At 50.1% G+C, this 19,683-nt stretch overlaps 1 protein-coding gene across 2 annotated transcripts in view; it reads right to left on the reverse strand.

Moving 5' to 3' along the window:
- The window catches only part of LOC139757881 (uncharacterized), a 389,409-nt gene that overhangs the window by 49,822 nt on the left and 319,904 nt on the right, over positions 1-19,683 (reverse strand). The window contains exon 23 of one of the 2 annotated variants that reach the window (XM_071678800.1): positions 2,047-2,089. The exons of the other annotated variant lie outside the window; for it this stretch is intronic. Within the exon in view, the coding sequence (XP_071534901.1) occupies positions 2,051-2,089 (39 nt within the window). The 3' untranslated portion in view covers positions 2,047-2,050. Of the gene's footprint in view, positions 1-2,046; positions 2,090-19,683 lie in introns of those variants that run through there. 2 annotated transcript variants of the gene reach the window in all.

Genomic DNA, 19,683 nt, shown 5'->3' on the forward strand with positions numbered 1-19,683 from the left:
CCGCTAATATATACAGCTTCAAGGGTCTAGAGTATGAGATATATTGAGCATCATATCTGTAAGTGAGTTATAGTGGCGGTCTGTATCGCTAACGATGGTTGATATGGGACTAGTGGTTGTTACGCTGCCAACAGCCTTGTCCCGATAAGACTGGAGTCTTCGACTTTATTCGCTGTCGCTTTCAAGACACCCGAGACGCTAGGACTTAAAAAGAGATGTGTGAACAGATGTGGCTAGACAAATTGACTGATCTACAGACTCGCGAAGGGCTATGTTTGACGCAGTGGAGGAGACGCTCGTAATATCGACAATAAAACGGAATCATTACCAGATTACAGAGACTAATAGACTCCTCAACCAGGGGCTGTGTGACATATCTCTTGCATTTTAGAACCACTTAAATCTCTTCCAGAAGAGGCAGCCCATCAGATAAGCGCGACTGACGCCCTCTCTAACAATCAGACTCACCTGATTACCTCCTGTTAGCATGACCTTATAGGCCAGACACAGCAAGAGGCAGGTCCTGGTAAACTTCGGTCAAATCTACTTTTCTTTCTCTCCTACGCAACTGAAAATGGGATCCTGTGAATATTTCACGTGATAATAAATAAGTCACCCCCCAAAAAAAAGTGCCATCTTTTAAATTATCATTTGGGAAGCAAGTGTCTCTCTAATGAGAGGCTGCTCTCTCTCTCTCTCTCTCTCTCTCTCTCTCTCTCTCTCTCTCTCTCTCTCTCTCTCTCTCACTACCTCTCAATTCGCTCTTCGCACTCCAGCGACAAAAACCGCTGTGGGTTCCCAGGTTCCCCCACACGAGCTGACACACACACACACACACACACACAGACACACACACACACACACACACACACACACACACACACACACACATACACCTACACACAAACACATGCATTATTTATCTATATTTATTATACTTAATCGCCGTCTCCAGCGTTAGCGAGGAAGCGCAAGGAAATAGACGGGGAATGGCCCAACCTACCAACATATATATATATATATATATATATATATATATATATATATATATATATATATATATATATATATACGCACACACGTTCATATACATAAATATACATTTCAACGTATACATACATATACTTACACACAAATGTACATATAGACATGTACATATTCATACTTGCGGCCCTTATCCATTACGTCGCCACCTCGCCACACATGAAATATCATCCCCCCCCTCCAGCGAGGTAGCGCTAGAAGACATATATATATATATATATATATATATATATATATATATATATATATATATATATATATATATATATATATATATTGCAAGCATGACGAAGGGAGTCGTTGCATATCTAAACCTGGACAAATGAAGCCCAAAATAATGTTTGTGGTGAGGACAGGTTCTGTAGCGGTGGCGTCCAGAATCAGGCAGGGTCGTGTGTGTCATGATAAGGCCAACCTGCTCCCCAACTGAGAGATTAAGAAGCCAACTCTCCTGCATCCGGGAGGCCGATGCTATTCTTAGACGCGGCAAACTGGAAATTGTGTTGGACATATCTCTCTTTATTTTGCACAGTAAATTGCATTTTGGAGAGGAGAGAGAGAGAGAGAGAGAGAGAGAGAGAGAGAGAGAGAGAGAGAGAGAGAGAGAGAGAGAGAGAGAGAGAAGGGTTCTCTGGCGTGATAATGCAAAAGGCTTTATAAATCTGATGCTGATAGAGAGGTCGTGTTGTGAGGTACCACAGGAGGATCATAAAGTGTGTTGGATCCGCCCTTGTTTATTGTTATTGACTACCGCTCTGTGTGTGTCATCACCTGTCGAGCAGCGCTTCCGAGACACGCCCTCTTGCTCTCTCTCATTCTCTCTCTCTCTCTCTCTCTCTCTCTCTCTCTCTCTCTCTCTCTGCAACACTTAGGGTCAAAGCACCCTGGGTACACTCGCGGTGGGAGAGGGTCTGTACCACAAGCTTACGCAAGAAACAGAGGTGATGTGTTGACAGATTTGTACACAAGCATGATGGAGCATCAGTGTGGTGTTTACCTTACCTGTTCAGGAGAGGGAGTTGCCCACGTGTCCCCCACATCTTACCTGTACAACAACAAAAACAAAATCAGTTAGTTTGTGTAAACAGGATTCATAATATAAACAAATAAGTATATATATATATATATATATATATATATATATATATATATATATATATATATATATATATATATATATATCAAGATTATATCTTCATATTCTGTATCTTTTAAAATGAACTTAATATCATTATTATTATTGTGGTTACTGTGAAGCCAAGAGACCCCTTTGTGGCGACCCTGGAGCTTCGAAGCTGCGCTCCATTCAGTAGCAAGGAAATGATGGACTCCTTTCCAGTGATAAGTCCGTTGGCGAGGCTGTACTCCTTTTCGTCCACTGACGACTCGCCAACCTCGCCGAGGGTGTGACTTTTCCCTCGCGGTGTATCCTCATGCAGGTGGAGTCCGGTAACACTTATTATCTGACTTATGTAGACTACACACACACACACACACACACACCCTTGCACTGGATAATAACTTTATGATGCAAATTATTTATGAGATTGAGGGAAAAATAGAGACATCATGCGTCGCCTGATACAGTATGATAATCAACGCGTGTCATTCTTCTCTACTGGGATGATGTTTTCTTAAGAATTCTCCCTGCCTCTGTATCCTCCTACCCTCACACCTGGGTATTACTGAACCAGCAGCACACACGGACACTCACGACCTCACGACGTCAGCTCCTACATCACCAGGTTGACCCCAGTTAGCTGGTGATCAAGGCCAGAAGATGGCCCCAGCTAGCAGGTGACATAGGCTCACAGATGGCCCCAGCTAGCAGGTGACATTGGCCAACAGATGGCATAGGCCCACAGATGGCCACAGCTAACAGGTGACATAGGCCCACATATGGCCCCAGCTAGCAGGTGACATAGGCCCACAGATGGCCACAGCTAGCGGATGACATAGGCCCACAGATGACCCCAGCCAGCAGGTGATATAGGCCAACAGATGGCCCCAGCTAGCAGGCGATATAGGCCCACAGATGGCCACGGCGAGCAGGTGACATGGCCACAGATGGCCCCAGCTAGCAGGTGACATAGGCCAACACATGGCCAATAGCTAGCAGGTGACATAGGCCAACAGATGGCCCTAGCTAGTAGGTAACACAGGCCCACAGATGGCCCCAGCTAGCAGGTGGCAAAGCCCAGAAGATAGCTTCAGCCAACAAAAGACAAAATCCAGCAGATGGCCCCAGACAGCAGGTAACAGAGCCCAGAAGATGACCCCAGGTAGCAGGTGACCAAAGCCAGCAGGTGGCTCTCTCTAGTAGTTAACAAAAGGCCAGCAGACCACCTCATGTAGCAGGTAACACAGGTCAGCAGATGGTTCCAGCTAGAGGATGACACAGACCAACAGATGGCCCCCAGCTGGTAAGCAACACAGGCCAGCAGATGGTCTAGGCCAGTAGGTGACCTCGATGACCACGTGACCCCATCTAAGATGTGACCTTGACCAAGAAGCGATGAAGGCAGGGCAACGACCCTGACCAGCAGGTGATGCCCAACAGCAGGTGAGCTCGTTAGACACATAATCTCTAGCCAGCAGGTGGCCTTGGCTATTAGAGGTGACCCCTAACTATCAAGAAACGCCGTCGAATGGGTGACCTCGGCCAACATGACCTCTGGTCAGCAGGTAACCCCTGCTAAGAAGCGAGTGACCCTAGGAGATGGATCAATGTAATGAAGTCAAGTGTGTACAGCCTCCCAGTGTGTAGTGTACAGGCTCCCAGTGTGTAGTGTGCAGGCTCCTAGTGTGTAGTGTACAGGCTCCCAGTGTGTAGTGTACAGGCTCCCAGTGTGTAGTGTACAGGCTCCCAGTGTGTAGCGTACAGGCTCCCAGTGTGTAGTGTACAGGCTCCCAGTGTGTAGTGTGCAGGCTCCCAGTGTGTAGTGTGCAGGCTCCCAGTGTGTAGTGTGCAGGCTCCCAGTGTGTAGTGTGCAGGCTCCCAGTGTGTAGTGTACAGGCTCCCAGTGTGTAGTGTGCAGGCTCCCAGTGTGTAGTGTACAGGCTCCCAGTGTGTAGTGTACAGGCTCCCAGTGTGTAGTGTACAGGCTCCCAGTGTGTAGTGTACAGGCTCCCAGTGTGTAGTGTGCAGGCTCCCAGTGTGTAGTGTGCAGGCTCCCAGTGTGTAGTGTGCAGGTTCCCAGTGTGTAGTGTGCAGGCTCCCAGTGTGTAGTGTACAGGCTCCCAGTGTGTAGTGTACAGGCTCCCAGTGAGTAGTGTACAGGCTCCCAGTGTGTAGTGTACAGGTTCCCAGTGTGTAGTGTGCAGGCTCCCAGTGTGTAGTGTACAGGCTCCCAGTGTGTAGTGTGCAGGCTCCCAGTGTGTAGTGTACAGGCTCCCAGTGTGTAGTGTACAGGTTCCCAGTGTGCAGTGTACAGGCTCCCAGTGTGTATTGTGCAGGCTCCCAGTGTGTAGTGTGCAGGCTCCTAGTGTGTAGTGTGCAGGCTCCCAGTGTGTAGTGTGCAGGCTCCCAGTGTGTAGTGTGCAGGCTCCCAGTGTGTAGTGTACAGGCTCCCAGTGTGTAGTGTGCAGGCTCCCTGTGTGTATACTTCCTCAATGGGGGAGGTGTACACGCCTTCACACTAGCGGACTGACCACCGTACCGTGCCTCCTGCCTGGGTACCGCTGTACTGGCAGGTGTTCTGCTGCTGCTGCCACAGATGACTGGCAGGTGTGGTACAGGTGTTACTGCTGCTGCCACAGATGACTGGCAGGTGTCGTACAGGTGCTGCGCCAGGTACGACAGATGACTAGCAGGTGTGGTACAGGTGTTACTGCTCCTGCTGCCACAGATGACTGGCAGGTGTAGTACAGGTGCTGCCCCAGGTACGACAGATGACTAGCAGGTGTGGTACAGGTGTTACTGCTGCTGTTACCATAAGTACAACATATGATGAGTCAGTGTCGAGTGGAATGTTAGAGGTCGAATGTGTGGCGAGGAGTAGATCATGAGAACAGACGGCATGGAGATACGAAGTGTTTCATGAGAACATGACAACGTCACGTCTATCATGGATGAAACATGACGTAAAAGAAAATAAAGATGGTATCTGTGTGACGGTGGATGTCCGCTCCAAGCACCACTCACTCACTCCATCACTTACAAAGATAACGTAATGACATCATGGCAGCCCAAGTAATGGGTTCATTTACACAAACACCACCTCAGCCTTGGCCACTGTGGTGGAGGGACAGTGATGCTCCGCTGAGGTGTGCGTGTGCGAACACACATACATCCCTCGCAGATGTATTATACAGCCTGGGACATGGCCTCCAGTCCTGGTATAACAAAAGTAAACCAACTTCAGAACGTGAGACGGTGCCACCAACCGCAGAATAAGACATCAACAGGTCTTAAGTAGTGAGCATATTGCTGGCTCGCGTTCAACGCATGTCACCTGAATGTCTTAACCTTTGTTTGTCGTAAGGGCAAAATGGTTGTGTTTTTAGCGTCAGCATGATGTCATGATATATCCTCATCCCTCATGACCATCCATGTGGATGGTGGATACAAGTACAAGCAGGCTTATGCAGAAGGGGAAACTACAAATGAGTGTTGGTACAAGCACAAGCGCGCCTTTCAGTGACGAATGAACTTACAAAGTAAATATCACTCGACATCTGTTCTGGTTCATCGTCAGCATGAACTGGCCAAGTCCACACCTCAACATGAGACCCAGGAACACGTTGTACACCTTCCCCCAGGGTGACCACCACCAACACCTTCCCCCAGGGTGACCACCACCAACACCTTCCCCCAGGGTGACCACCACCAACACCTTCCCCCAGGGTGTCTACCACCAACACTTTCCCCCAGGGTGTCCACCACCAACACCTTCCCCCAGGGTGACCACCACCAACACCTTCCCCCAGGGTGACCACCACCAACACCTTCCCCCAGGGTGACCACCACCAACACCTTCCCCAGGGTGACCACCACCAACACCTTCCCCAGGGTGACCACCACCAACACCTTCCCCCAGGGTGACCACCACCAACACCTTCCCCCAGGGTGACCACCACCAACACCTTCCCCCAGGGTGACCACCACCAACACCTTCCCCCAGGGTGACCACCACCAACACCTTCCCCAGGGTGACCACCACCAACACCTTCCCCCAGGGTGACCACCACCAACACCTTCCCCCAGGGTGTCTACCACCAACACCTTCCCCCAGGGTGACCACCACCAACACTTCCCCAGGGTGACCACCACCAACACCTTCCCCCAGGGTGACCACCACCAACACCTTCCCCCAGGGTGACTACCACCAACACCTTCCCCCAGGGTGTCCACCACCAACACCTTCCCCCAGGGTGACCACCACCAACACCTTCCCCCAGGGTGACCACCACCAACACCTTCCCCCAGGGTGACCACCACCAACACCTTTCCCCCAGGGTGACCACCACCAACACCTTCCCCCAGGGTGTCTACCACCAACACCTTCCCCCAGGGTGACCACCACCAACACCTTCCCCCAGGGTGACCACCACCAACACCTTCCCCCAGGGTGACCACCACCAACACCTTCCCCCAGGGTGACCACCACCAACACCTTCCCCCAGGGTGACCACCACCAACACCTTCCCCCAGGGTGTCTACCACCAACACCTTCCCCCAGGGTGTCTACCACCAACACCTTCCCCCAGGGTGACCACCACCAACACCTTCCCCCAGGGTGTCTACCATCAACACCTTCCCCCAGGGTGTCTACCACCAACACCTTCCCCCAGGGTGTCCATCACCAACACCTTCCCCCAGGGTGACCACCACCAACACCTTCCCCCAGGGTGACCTCCACCAACACCTTCCCCCAGGGTGACCACCACCAACACCTTCCCCCAGGGTGACCACCACCAACACCTTCCCCCAGGGTGTCTACCACCAACACCTTCCCCCAGGGTGTCCATCACCAACACCTTCCCCCAGGGTGACCACCACCAACACCTTCCCCCAGGGTGACCACCACCAACACCTTCCCCCAGGGTGACCACCACCAACACCTTCCCCCAGGGTGACCACCATCAACACCTTCCCCCAGGGTGACCACCACCAACACCTTCCCCCAGGGTGACCACCACCAACACCTTCCCCCAGGGTGACCACCACCAACACCTTCCCCCAGGGTGACCACCACCAACACCTTCCCCCAGGGTGTCTACCACCAACACCTTCCCCCAGGGTGTCTACCACCAACACCTTCCCCCAGGGTGTCTACCACCAACACCTTCCCCCAGGGTGTCTACCACCAACACCTTCCCCCAGGGTGTCCACCACCAACGTCTTCCCCCAGGGTGACCACAACCAACACCTTCCCCCATCCCCATCTCTCCCTCTCTACCGTATCCCATTACTTTCCCCTCCCCACCCCAACACTCCCCCTCCACGACACCCCCAACATTTCCCCCCCCTGCCCCGCCTCACCACTCCCCACCCACGTCACCCAAGCCTCTCCCCTGCCCCACTCTACTCCTCCCTGCATACCCCACTCCACCACCTCTCCCCTCCCACCTTATCCTATCCCACCGATCATTTCTGCTCCATCCATCGCTCCCTCCCATCACCTGTCCCATCATAACGCTTTACTATCCTCTCTACTATCCTCTCTACTATCCTCTCTACTATCCTCTCTACTATCCTCTCTACTATCCTCTTTACTATCCTCTTTACTATCCACTTTATTATCCTCTTCCCACGATAGATACGATAATGACCAAAGATAACCTCGTCAAGGGTCATAAGGTCTCCTGTTATCTATCCCCCCGATGTCCTCCCACGACGAGCCCCTCCCTACCTCCCTCCCTCTGCCCACCCCACACCATTCTTCTCCCCAGCCACCGCTCCTCCTCCCCCCTGACCCACCCCACCAACACCCAAGCGCCCCACCCCGACCCAGTGCTCCAGGCGACCCCAGGCACATCTTCCAGTGCCAAAAGAGGAGCAGACGATGCACATAGGCCATGTGACCCCGACCTTCCCCTGGTGACCCGGACCTGACCCGTCAGTGAAGCCATTGGCCACCACAGGTTGCCTGCAGCTGCTGCTGTTGTCGTCTGTGGCTGTGAGGCCCATCGTGTGATGGGGGCCGCCAGGTGGCGAGTGAGCCACCCTCCTCACCCCGTGAACTATTCATATGGAAAAACTAAATTCCTCGACGCTTAAATTTAGATGTATGATCTACAGGATAAAAATCTGGAACATTATGAACCACTTTACGTAAATGTTAACAACACTGGATGGTAATTATCTCTTACAACTGGATTCACATGACCTCAAGCTAGGGAGGTGAGTGGATGAATGTTGAGGTCGAAGGGCTAGGAAGTGAAGGAGGAGGGAGAGGACAAGGTCGTAGGAGCGCCTAGGCTTCCGCCGTGCCAGGAGGCCTCACACAGCAAATAACTACCTCCCTCCTTCCCTCCCTCCCGCCACACACACACACACACACACACACACACACACACACACACACACACACTCACCGCTGGGGAAAGTGTCGAAGACGTCCCCCGTCTGGCTGCTGACCACGGACTATGCGACTGACTGCTGATCACAGGACTGCTACTTACTCTAGGGAGTAGTACTGATGATTCTAGGTTCTCTGATGACTCTAGAAAGGCCTGCTAGTTCTAGAGGAGCTACTGACTCCACGGAGGATTGCATTTTAGGGTTGCTATACTGACTCTTAAGGAGGAGTGCTGACTCTGGGGTTCGAACCGTTGCCTCTCGGAATGTTCTACGATTCTCCCTAGTAACAGAGGTTCCTGAGTTAAATTGTGGTTGTTTACTGATGCGAAATTTTTTGATAGTACCGTGATGCAATCACGGGCCGCCCAGGGTCGAGAGAATAGGTTCCAGTCCTGGTTGTGGAGTCGGTCCACAGTCAACCCAGCTGTTTATCCTCCCCTGTCTTTGACTAGGATATATATATATATATATATATATATATATATATATATATATATATATATATATATATATATATATATATATATATATATATCTATTTTATTTATATTTATTATACTTTGTTGCCTAAAGTTATATGTGATGCTGCAATGGTCAGATATCATTTAAACCCTTATTACCGCCATGCTTGTAAAGGTGAAGCTACGGTGAACTAAAGAGAGTTAGCCTCTCATGACTCAACAGCTGAGTAGGATCCTACTTGCTGCCCCTCTGGCAGTACTGCTGCCTCGCTGGGAGACTTGAACACCGTAGTCACTACGCCGAGACTCGAAGATCATCCGTCGAACAAAGACGTACCTGCTGACCGTCAAGGGGAGGCTGCTGACGGGGTCCTGTGTATGACCACCTCCCTACAGCTGGTGACCTGACTGTCGAGGGTAAGGGGAAATACTTCCCTTACAGAGACTGGTAGATACGTGAAACATACCTTGTCAGAGACCAGTAACTCTAGCAATATTCCTACTAATTCAGGACATAATTACAGACATAGGAATGTAAGGATACAGCTGTATTTGTGTACTCAAGAAAACTGTGCACACTACCTAACTAGAGAGGTAACACTGATGTGAAAATTCATCTATAACAATAGAAAAAGGACGTATATAAGGGAATTGTCACTTCGATCACCACCAACTTGAAATATGCGATCATATCAAAGTGATCTTTGACCTGAGAGCCATGGTACTGCCAGGGTACGTGTTATAACACACTTTGTAACTCACTGACCCGTAACTCTGACGTTTGACCTCTCAAAACCCAACACGGTCATGGTACAACAAGGTTAACTTCAGTGCCCCACTGTGAACTACTGACACCATATACAACCACCGAGCCACAATGTGCACAAGACACACTGGGGTCAAACCTGAGGCTGACATAACCTCATTCACTTCCCTCCCTCAGGCAGGTGTCGTGGTCCAGCACATCTGTCGCCACAGGAGCCAAACAGATGTAACATCGCCTCCTGGCACACGTGTGTGTGTGTGTGTGTGTGTGTGTGTGTGTGTGTGTGTGTGTGTAAAACGCTGCTCCAAAAACACCTGGCAGAACTCTACGGACACAATAACTAGTATTTTAGTAGTTATTGATCATGACATAACAAGATATATACATACTTAAGAATGATTTGCTTGTGCCAAGCGCTTTCGGTGCGCCCACGAACGCACAGACGGATCCAGAACCAGTGTTACACACAGCTACCACCATAAGTTAACAACTGGCATCATATACGCCTCACAGTGAAAATGACAACTGGCTGGATGTCATCTGTGAATTACCTATATACCTTCTAACTTCTACCAGACTGATCCGTGAGTTTCTGATAACTTCCACCATCACAACCAGCCTCGAGGGGACCCAATGGGGTGTGATGTGATGAGAGAAGGCCCGTCAATTTCGGGGCAGAAGGTGCCTTGATACACACTGGGGTGTGATGTGATGAGAGACCACCCGTCAGTTTCGTACATTCCAAAATCAGATTCCAGTCTCCATATGCAGTGGCGCAATTACGATGCTTGGATGGATGCGATAGATTTATAGATATGGCTGTCCATGATAGTGGCGTCTGTCTATTCTTTACGGTTGTAATCCTTCCTGAAATGAATATATCAAGCTTAATTAAGGTCCCTATCATTATCCCTCAACCCTAGGATTCCTTTTATGAGGCCCCTGCACGTTAAGGAGGTGCAGACCACGAAGGAGCAGTGGACTGATAGACTCTGGTGGAGTAGCAAGGTCCTCAGTGAGACTATCTACTCCTTTCCGTCCGTTGAAGATGATACATACAGACTCGCTGAAGGTGACATGATTCGCCTAGAGTAACCACTAGCAGGAGGAGTCCGGTAACACTCGTTCTTCCATAGCTGTATGAAGAACTCTAGAATCCTAGATTGCTTCTAGAATTTAATTTGATGAATATTTCATACATTCTGACTGAGGGGAATGAAAGAGAAATATACTAAACAGCTCATGAGGATCTATACTGATATTTCCAAGTCCATCTCAGACTAGTCCACGGATGAGGCGTCTCCTGTGAGCTATGTTATGTACTGCTCAACATAACTGTATTTCAGAGGGTGGCCTGCCATCCGTGTTACGTGCAACCTAACACAGCCGTACATCAGAAGCTGGCCTGCCATCCGTATTGCGTACAACTTAACACAGCCGAACATCAGAGGCTGGCTTAACATCCGTATTACGTACAACTTAACACAGCCGTACATCAGGGGCTGGCCTGCCATCCGTGTTACGTACAACTTAACACAGCCGTACATCAGGGGCTGGCCTGCCATCCGTGTTACGTACAACCTAACACAGCCGTACATCAGGGGCTGGCCTGCCATCCGTGTTACGTACAACCTAACACAGCCGTACATCAGAGGCTGGCCTGCCATCCACGTTACGTACAACACAGCCGTACATCAGAGGCTGGCCTGCCATCCGTGTTACGTACAACCTAACACAGCCGTACATCAGAGGCAGGCCTGCCATCCGTGTTACGTGCAGCTGAACACAGCCGTGCATCAGAGCCCAGTTCAGCTGGAGAGCTGTCTCTACAGATGCAACATAGCCAGTTACTCCGTCTTATCTTTTTGACAATCTCTAAATACTGCTTCACCTTTCTTCCATCTTAACCATTCCAAACATGTGTTTCTCTAATCGTCCTATCTTTATCATCTTATCGTTATCTCCCCGTTCTAAGATACCAGTAAACAGTCTCGCCCGCCCTTCCCATCAAGACCTGGGTAAGCACCATGTATGGTCCATCCTCAGGAACGCACACACACACACACACACACACACACACGCCAGCCACCCTCCCCAGTCCTCACCTGTCCTCCGCTACCTCACCTCACCACCAGCCACCCTCCCCCTTGCTCACCTGTCCTCCGCTACCTCACCTCACCACCAGCCACCCTCCCCCTTGCTCACCTGTCCTCCGCTACCTCACCTCACCACCAGCCACCCTCCCCCTTCCTCACCTGTCCTCCACTACCTCACCTCACCACCAGCCACCCTCCCCAGTCCTCACCTGTCCTCCGCTACCTCACCTCACCAGCAGCCACCTTCTTGCGTCCTCACCTGTGCTCCACTACCTCACCTCACCAGCAGCCACCCTCCCCAGTCCTCACTTGTCCTCCGGTACCTCACCTCACCAGCAGCCACCCTCCCGCGTCCTCACCTGTCCTCCGCTACCTCACCTCACCACCAGCCACCCTCCCCAGTCCTCACCTGTCCTCCACTACCTCACCTCACCACCAGCCACCCTCCTCCTTCCTCACCTGTCCTCCGCTACCTCACCTCACCACCAGACACCCTCCTCCTTCCTCACCTGTCCTCCGCTACCTCACCTCACCACCAGCCACCCTCCCCAGTCCTCACCTGTCCTCCGCTACCTCACCTCACCACCAGCCACCCTCCCCAGTCCTCACCTGTCCTCCACTACCTCACCTCACCAGCAGCCACCCTCCCCAGTCCTCACCTGTCCTCCGCCACCTCACCTCACCAGCAGCCACCCTCCTCCTTCCTCACCTGTCCTCCACTACCTCACCTCACCAGCAGCCACCCTCCCCAGTCCTCACCTGTCCTCCGCTACCTCACCTCACCAGCAGCCAGCCCTCCCTACCTCCCTCATATGTCACGCGTCACCCTACCCCTAGCCAGCACGCCACAAACCCCCCTCAAATTTCTACCCATATCAGACGCCGCTGCTGTCATAACCCTGAGGAAAATATTACGTTTTTTTTATTATATATATATAAAAAAACCGCTTCTTAGATTACCGCTTTTACACGCGAGTACATCCGCTTTCACACTTTCTCTCTCTCTCTCTCTCTCTCTCTCTCTCTCTCTCTCTCTCTCTCTCTCTCTCTCTCTCTCTCTCTCTATCTATCTATATATATATATATATATATATATATATATTATCCCAGGGGATGGGGAGAAAGAAGACTTCCTACGTATTCCCTGCTTGTCGTAGAAGGCGACTAAAAGGGGAGGGAGCGGGGGGCTGGAAATCCTTCCCTCCTGTATTACTTTCCACAAGAAAGAACAGAGCAAGGAGCCAAGTGAGGACTTTTCCCCTCTCGGGCTTTGTCATCTGTTCTTGACGCTACCGTCGCTCACGCGGGAAATGGCAAGCATGTATAAAGTAAAACTGTATTTCTTTTTTCAAAGTGTCCAGCGCACAGGAGAAACCTCATCCAACCCAGGCGCTGAATAAAACATAAAATAGATAACCTAAGAAATAGAAGAAAACGGAAGAGGTTAGATATAATCTAAGATAATCTAAGATAATCTGAGAGTTATGAAGGACGTGGAAGAGTTACATTATGAAAGGTAAGGTCCAGAGATCAGCGAGTGTACGAGATATTTGTCTCCCCGCTGATCCACCTCCCCACATCTCCCGTCTCCTTTACCACTACTCCCTTTCTCCCCGCGTCTCGTCACCTCAACCCCGTCTCTCTCGTCTTCCCCTCCCCATCATTACTCCCGTGTCTCCCGTCTCTCCCCACTCCACCCACGTCTCTTTTCTCCTTTCGTTTCTTGTCCTCCAGCTCCCCTCCCTCCGTCTCTCGTCTCGTCCTTCTCCGTCTCTCATCTCCCCCTTCCACCATCTCTCGACTCCCAGCCCCACACCTCCTACCCCTCCTTTCCCATCGTCATGTCTCCCAGTTCCCCTCCCTCCCAAGTCTCCTGTCTCCCTCTCCCCATCTCCCATCTCTCCCATTCCACGACTCTCAACTCCCAGCTCCCTTCCCTCCCAACTCTCCTGTCTCCTTCTCCCCATCTCCCATCTCTCCCATTCCATGACTCTCAACTCCCAGCTCCCCTCCCTCCCAAACCTCCTGTCTCCTTCTCCCCATCTCCCATCTCTCCCATTCCACGACTCTCAACTCCCACAGCTTCCCCCCCCCCCCGTCTCCCAACAACCCTCACCGCAGCCTGGCTATCTTGGCCATGCGTAACCCTCCTGGAGCCAGGGTTCGACCCCCCTCTGCTTTATCTTTACCTCCCCTCCCCCATGTGGGGTGATATTCAATACGTGGTGCGTCGCGTCAGGTTCCCCTACGATGACTGACCAACCTAACCTAACCTAACCTAACCTCCTCGACCTGCCTGTACCCGACCCACCCATCACTATCTCTACCACCATCACCAACCTTAGTTCTACTGCCATCACCACCACCACTGTCACGACGACCCCATCACCACCCATCACCACTGTCACGACCCCCCCTCACCACCCATCACCACTGTCACGACCCCTACCAACACTGTCACGACCCCATCACCACCCATCACCACTGTCACGACCTCTACCAACACTGTCACGACCCCTACCACCACTGTCACGACCCCTATCACCATTGTAACGACCCCTACCACCACTGTCACGACCTCCACCAACACTGTCACGACCTCCACCAACACTGTCACGACCCCTACCACCACTGTCACGACCCCTATCACCACTGTCACGACCCCCACCACCACTGTCACGACCCCCACCACTACTGTAACGACCCCCACCACCACTGTCACGACCCCTACCACCACTGTCACGACCTCCATCACCACTGTCACGACCTCTACCAACACTGTCACGACCCCCACCACCACTGTCACGACCCTACCACCACTGTAACGACCCCTACCACCACTGTCACGACCCCCACCACCACTGTCACGACCCCTACCACCACTGTCACGACTCCCACCACCACTGTAACGACCCCCACCACCACTGTCACGACCTCCACCAACACTGTCACGACCCCTACCACCACTGTCACGACCCCTATCACCACTGTCACGACCCCTATCACCACTGTCACGACCCCTATCACCAGTGTCACGACCCCTACCACCACTGTCACGACCCCTACCACCACTGTCACGACTCCCACCACCACTGTAACGACCCCCACCACCACTGTCACGACCCCCACCACCACTGTCACGACCCCTACCACCACTGTAACGACCCCTACCACCACTGTCACGACCCCCATCACCACTGTCACGACCCTCACCACCACTGTCACGACCCCCACCACCACTGTCACGACCCCTACCACCACTGTCACGACCCCCACCACCACTGTCACGACCCTCACCACCACTGTCACGACTCCCACCACCACTGTAACGACCCCCACCACCACTGTCACGACCCTCACCACCACTGTCACCCACATCACCACAAGACTAACTCCACCACTTCACCACCACAACAAGAACATCCCCCACCATCATCACCACCACAAGACTAACTCCAACATTATCACCACCACAACAAGAAAATATCCCCTCCATCATCACCATAACTCCAACATCATCATCACCACCAAGAACACATCTCCAACATCATCATCACCACCAAGAACACATCTCCAACATAATCATCGTCACAAGATTAACCCAACCATCATCCCCACCAATAAGAACATGTCTCCAACATTATCATCACCACAAGAACATCTCCACCATCATCACCACCACAAGACCAACTCCAGCATTATCACCTCCACCAAGAACATGTCTCCAACATCATCACTACCACAAGACCACCTCCACCATCATCACCACCACCAAGAAACACCTCTCCCCACCACAATCACCACCACAGGACCACAACTCCAACACCTTCACCACCACCACCGTCACACCGGCACACTCCCGCCCCACCACCATACATGGTTGAAAACCTGGCGTGCAGCAGCCAAGGTTGGTCAAGAGTCGATGCAATGCTCCTGGCAGCCATAGCCACACACACACACACACACACACACACGTCACCCGGTAACAACTGTGACCTCATTACCTATATACAGGGGGACACCCTGCCTCTCAGTCCTTAAGAGTAGCGGGACACCAGAGAGACGTCAGCACCCCCTTCGAAGCTCTCAAGGTTATCAGGGACGTACCTATTTTTGGGGAGGGTGTGTGACAGGGCACTGTGCCGACCTGTGCCTACTGACCTTCAGAATGGTCTGTATGGGGCTGGCACATATCAAGTTCCACCACTGCTTAATCCTCGCCCTTTCCTTTGGTTTATCGCCTCATATTTCCTCACATTTCCCCCACTCAGCATCTCTTGGCCTGGCGTCTCTCATTCTGTCCTCAAGTGGTGAGTCCTCTTACGTCCGTCTGTCCTTATATCCCTGTCTTATGAATCTAATGGCTGGCTCTGTCCACCCCTTTCTCGCGCCATCTCCGTTCTACCCACGCATTTAAGTACGACGTAGGTTCAGTCAACCTTTGGTTCACACCGCAGATGGTCGATCACTCGCAGGTGAAGGCCCACACGCGTCCAGACTGATACAAAGCGTAGTCCTTCCCTCGACAGAGTCCTCGATTAGGAAATGATAACACAGTCTGCTCCACCGGTCTATCATATGTACCCCTGGCACGCTGTCTTAACTACATCAGGGAGGCAAGCTGTTTATGAGCTCAAACATCAGATCCGCTACACACTCCGCATATTCAAGGGATCAAATGAACCCCCAGACTCTTATCTGCACATCCAAGTTCTTATCTAAACCATCAGGTTTATGTAAATCAAAGTCTCCTCCTCCCAGTCATGTTACGTGTGACGTTCGATCTATTACATGTTTTGTCCAGCACCAGCTTGCGCATTAAGCATGGCACTTATCACCCCCCATTTCTCAACTATCGCCCACACGATTGTATAAACGTCTGAAGCGAGTTTGGCATATCGGAGTTAATGGGTATAAGGCTTGGTTAACAACGGCATGTTCAATGCATCACGAAACAAGGGCTCGTTAAAGCACATCAGGGTCAACGCAACATGTACTAATATGAAAGCAAATCGAAAAATCTGTTCTAATTCTGGGATGAAAGCTGAACTGATTCTTGTCACACGAGCACCATCATGGGATACGATAAGAATAACTGCAGTCATATTCATGATGTGTGTGAGGCCAGTACTCACTCGGTGAATACGATGAGGAAGTGTGAGGGATTCATTGTAAACGCGAGTTGTATCATACTTACAAATATGGGAAGGAATCAATAGGACTGTATGAGAAATACACCAAGACAGTACTAGCACTGTAGTGCAGCGTACTGCAGCGTACTGCAGCGTACTGCAGTGTACTGCAACGTACTGCAGTGTAGTGCAGTGTACTGCAACGTACTGCAGTGTAGTGCAGTGTAGTGCAGTGTAGTGCAGTGTACTGCAGCGTACTGCAGCGTACTGCAGTGTACTGCAGCGTACTGCAGTGTAGTGCATTGTACTGCAGTGTAGTACAGTGTAGTACAGTGTCATACCTTTTGTAAGCGTAACTGGTCTGCTCACTAAGTCTGACTGACCGTGTGTTGTGGCCTCATATTCTCACCAGCAGATCTACAGACGACATTTAGGGAACGTTAAGTGAAAATCTATCGTGATTGTTTCTACGCCTTTGGTCGTGTGAGCTGAACCACGAATAGATATACTTGTTAAGAGGAAAGAGGGTCTTCCTTAAGGAAAGGTGATGTTAGGAAAGGAAAGAATATACTGCAATCCTGTTTCATGACCTAAATCTTCTCGTGGTTATCCCTTCATTGTAGAATGATTCCCTTAGCTGATTTTGCTGATGTCTCAATACAAGAACGCTTCCTGTACTTGACTTCTATCTAGTTTTGCTGATGTCACAAAGCCAGAGTCCTCCCTATACTTAAGGTGACGTCTGTTGAGTTCTGCTGAAGTCACAATGCCAGAGCACATCCTTCAGATGCGTTCGCTGATGTCATATTGTTAGATCGCTTTCTCTACCTGAGTTCAATTCAGTCATAGTAGCTGAGGGCTTCCTAAAACTAAATTTGCCTCTGTCCCATTGAGGACCGAGGCACGTCAGCTATGCAACAACTTAATAATATCACCTCAGCTGACTCGTGTAAGTTAAAGCTACATCGATGGGCATCAAATCGTACATAGGAAAAGATGAATTGAAGGACGATATGACTGAGATTTAATGAAACAATATAACTGATCCAAAGTTGGGTAGAGATACACAATAAGCAAGATGAGGATCGGGTGAGGCCGTCTTGGACTCCCTTACCAAAGTTTCCGATACCAAGATGCAACGGCTTAATCCTTGGGATGACTTAATCCCCTGTGAACACTGTTCTAAAGCCTAGCGAGAACGATGACTGAACTTATAGGTACTTCAGTATAACCCAGACTGTGATAACTCTTTGGTACAACAACTTCAAGCCAAACGTACGATGACTTAACCCTTAAAAGCCCTAAACCCTTGGGAACACAGACTTGAAGCCCAGAGTACGATAACGTTAGACGCAGATATTCCCCTTAGAAAACCAAACGTATGATGACCTAACTCCATGAGTACGACAACTTAAACCCAAACGGACGATGACTTAAACCAAACAACACAACAACCTGACCCATAAGCAGCCCAACGTAATCCCATGGTTGGCTATCGTAACCCATACGATCTTAAATGTTTACGCACAACTCGAGCCATAGATACGATGATGGCGTACGGTACAACAACTTTAATACGCTGACTGAACTCCAAGGACACCACAACTTACAACTTAGACTATGACCTGATTCATCTGAAGCAACTTAGACCATTAAATGCAATAACAAACCCTTGGCATTTACTGCTAGCAGTAAAATCTATATATGTCCGTAGAGCGTAAAGTAATACGAGTACAAAAACGTTAGGGTGCAAAGATTTAGACCAATATGTACGATAATATGACCCATGAAATTAGACAACACTTGGGATACGAAAGCTAAATCATTTGAATACCTGATAATACCGTAGCCACTTAAATACAACTTAAGTGTATAAGTATCTTGTCTGATGATCTTCGAATTCCTTATCTGAACCTGTTAATTGCCACAGTTTTACTCTCTCGTCACACCATACGCTAATTCTTTGAATACTAAGTAATAATCCCAATAAACGCAAATATTAAATCCCTTTGGCAGTACACAATCCTCTTGGGTACGTTATAATCCTTCTCTAACGAGTACATCAACTTCTGCTCTTGGGTACGACACAGATCCTCTACCCTGCGTACGGTATCCAATCCTCTTTGATCAGCACACTATCCCTGCTGAGCCTGACAGACACCACTTTCCCTTGAAACAAGAAATATTGATCCTCTTGATCGAAACCTAATATCACAGATACAATAATTGGACTCCATGTGTGTATAGAATTGAACTCCAAGAATCATGATGACCCCAAGCTTGGTGACCTAGAGCCACGATCGTAATCTCCCGGCCACTTGAAGATGTTATCAACATTCCGACCACAGTAACTCGACCTCGACGATATAACCAATGGAAACACCGTGAGGCTGAGGGTGCTGCCACCTACATTAATTGTAGGGTCGCTCAGGAGATGAAGCGATAAGCGCGCGCGGCTGAGCAAACCTCCAACCACAAGTCTGGGTTCATTAATACACAGATTCGTTCCTGCCAGAGAACACTTGCAGATCTGTATTCATAGGAATATCCAAATGGTGAATATCTTTCTTTCTCGTTTTATCACTGAATTTTCGATTGTGTATATCTTTTATAATTTATGATTACTCTTTCATTTATAAAACCTAAACCTTAATCTCAA

Source organism: Panulirus ornatus, chromosome 28, assembly GCF_036320965.1.
Source record: "Panulirus ornatus isolate Po-2019 chromosome 28, ASM3632096v1, whole genome shotgun sequence".
Classification (NCBI taxonomy): Eukaryota; Metazoa; Arthropoda; class Malacostraca; order Decapoda; family Palinuridae; genus Panulirus; species Panulirus ornatus.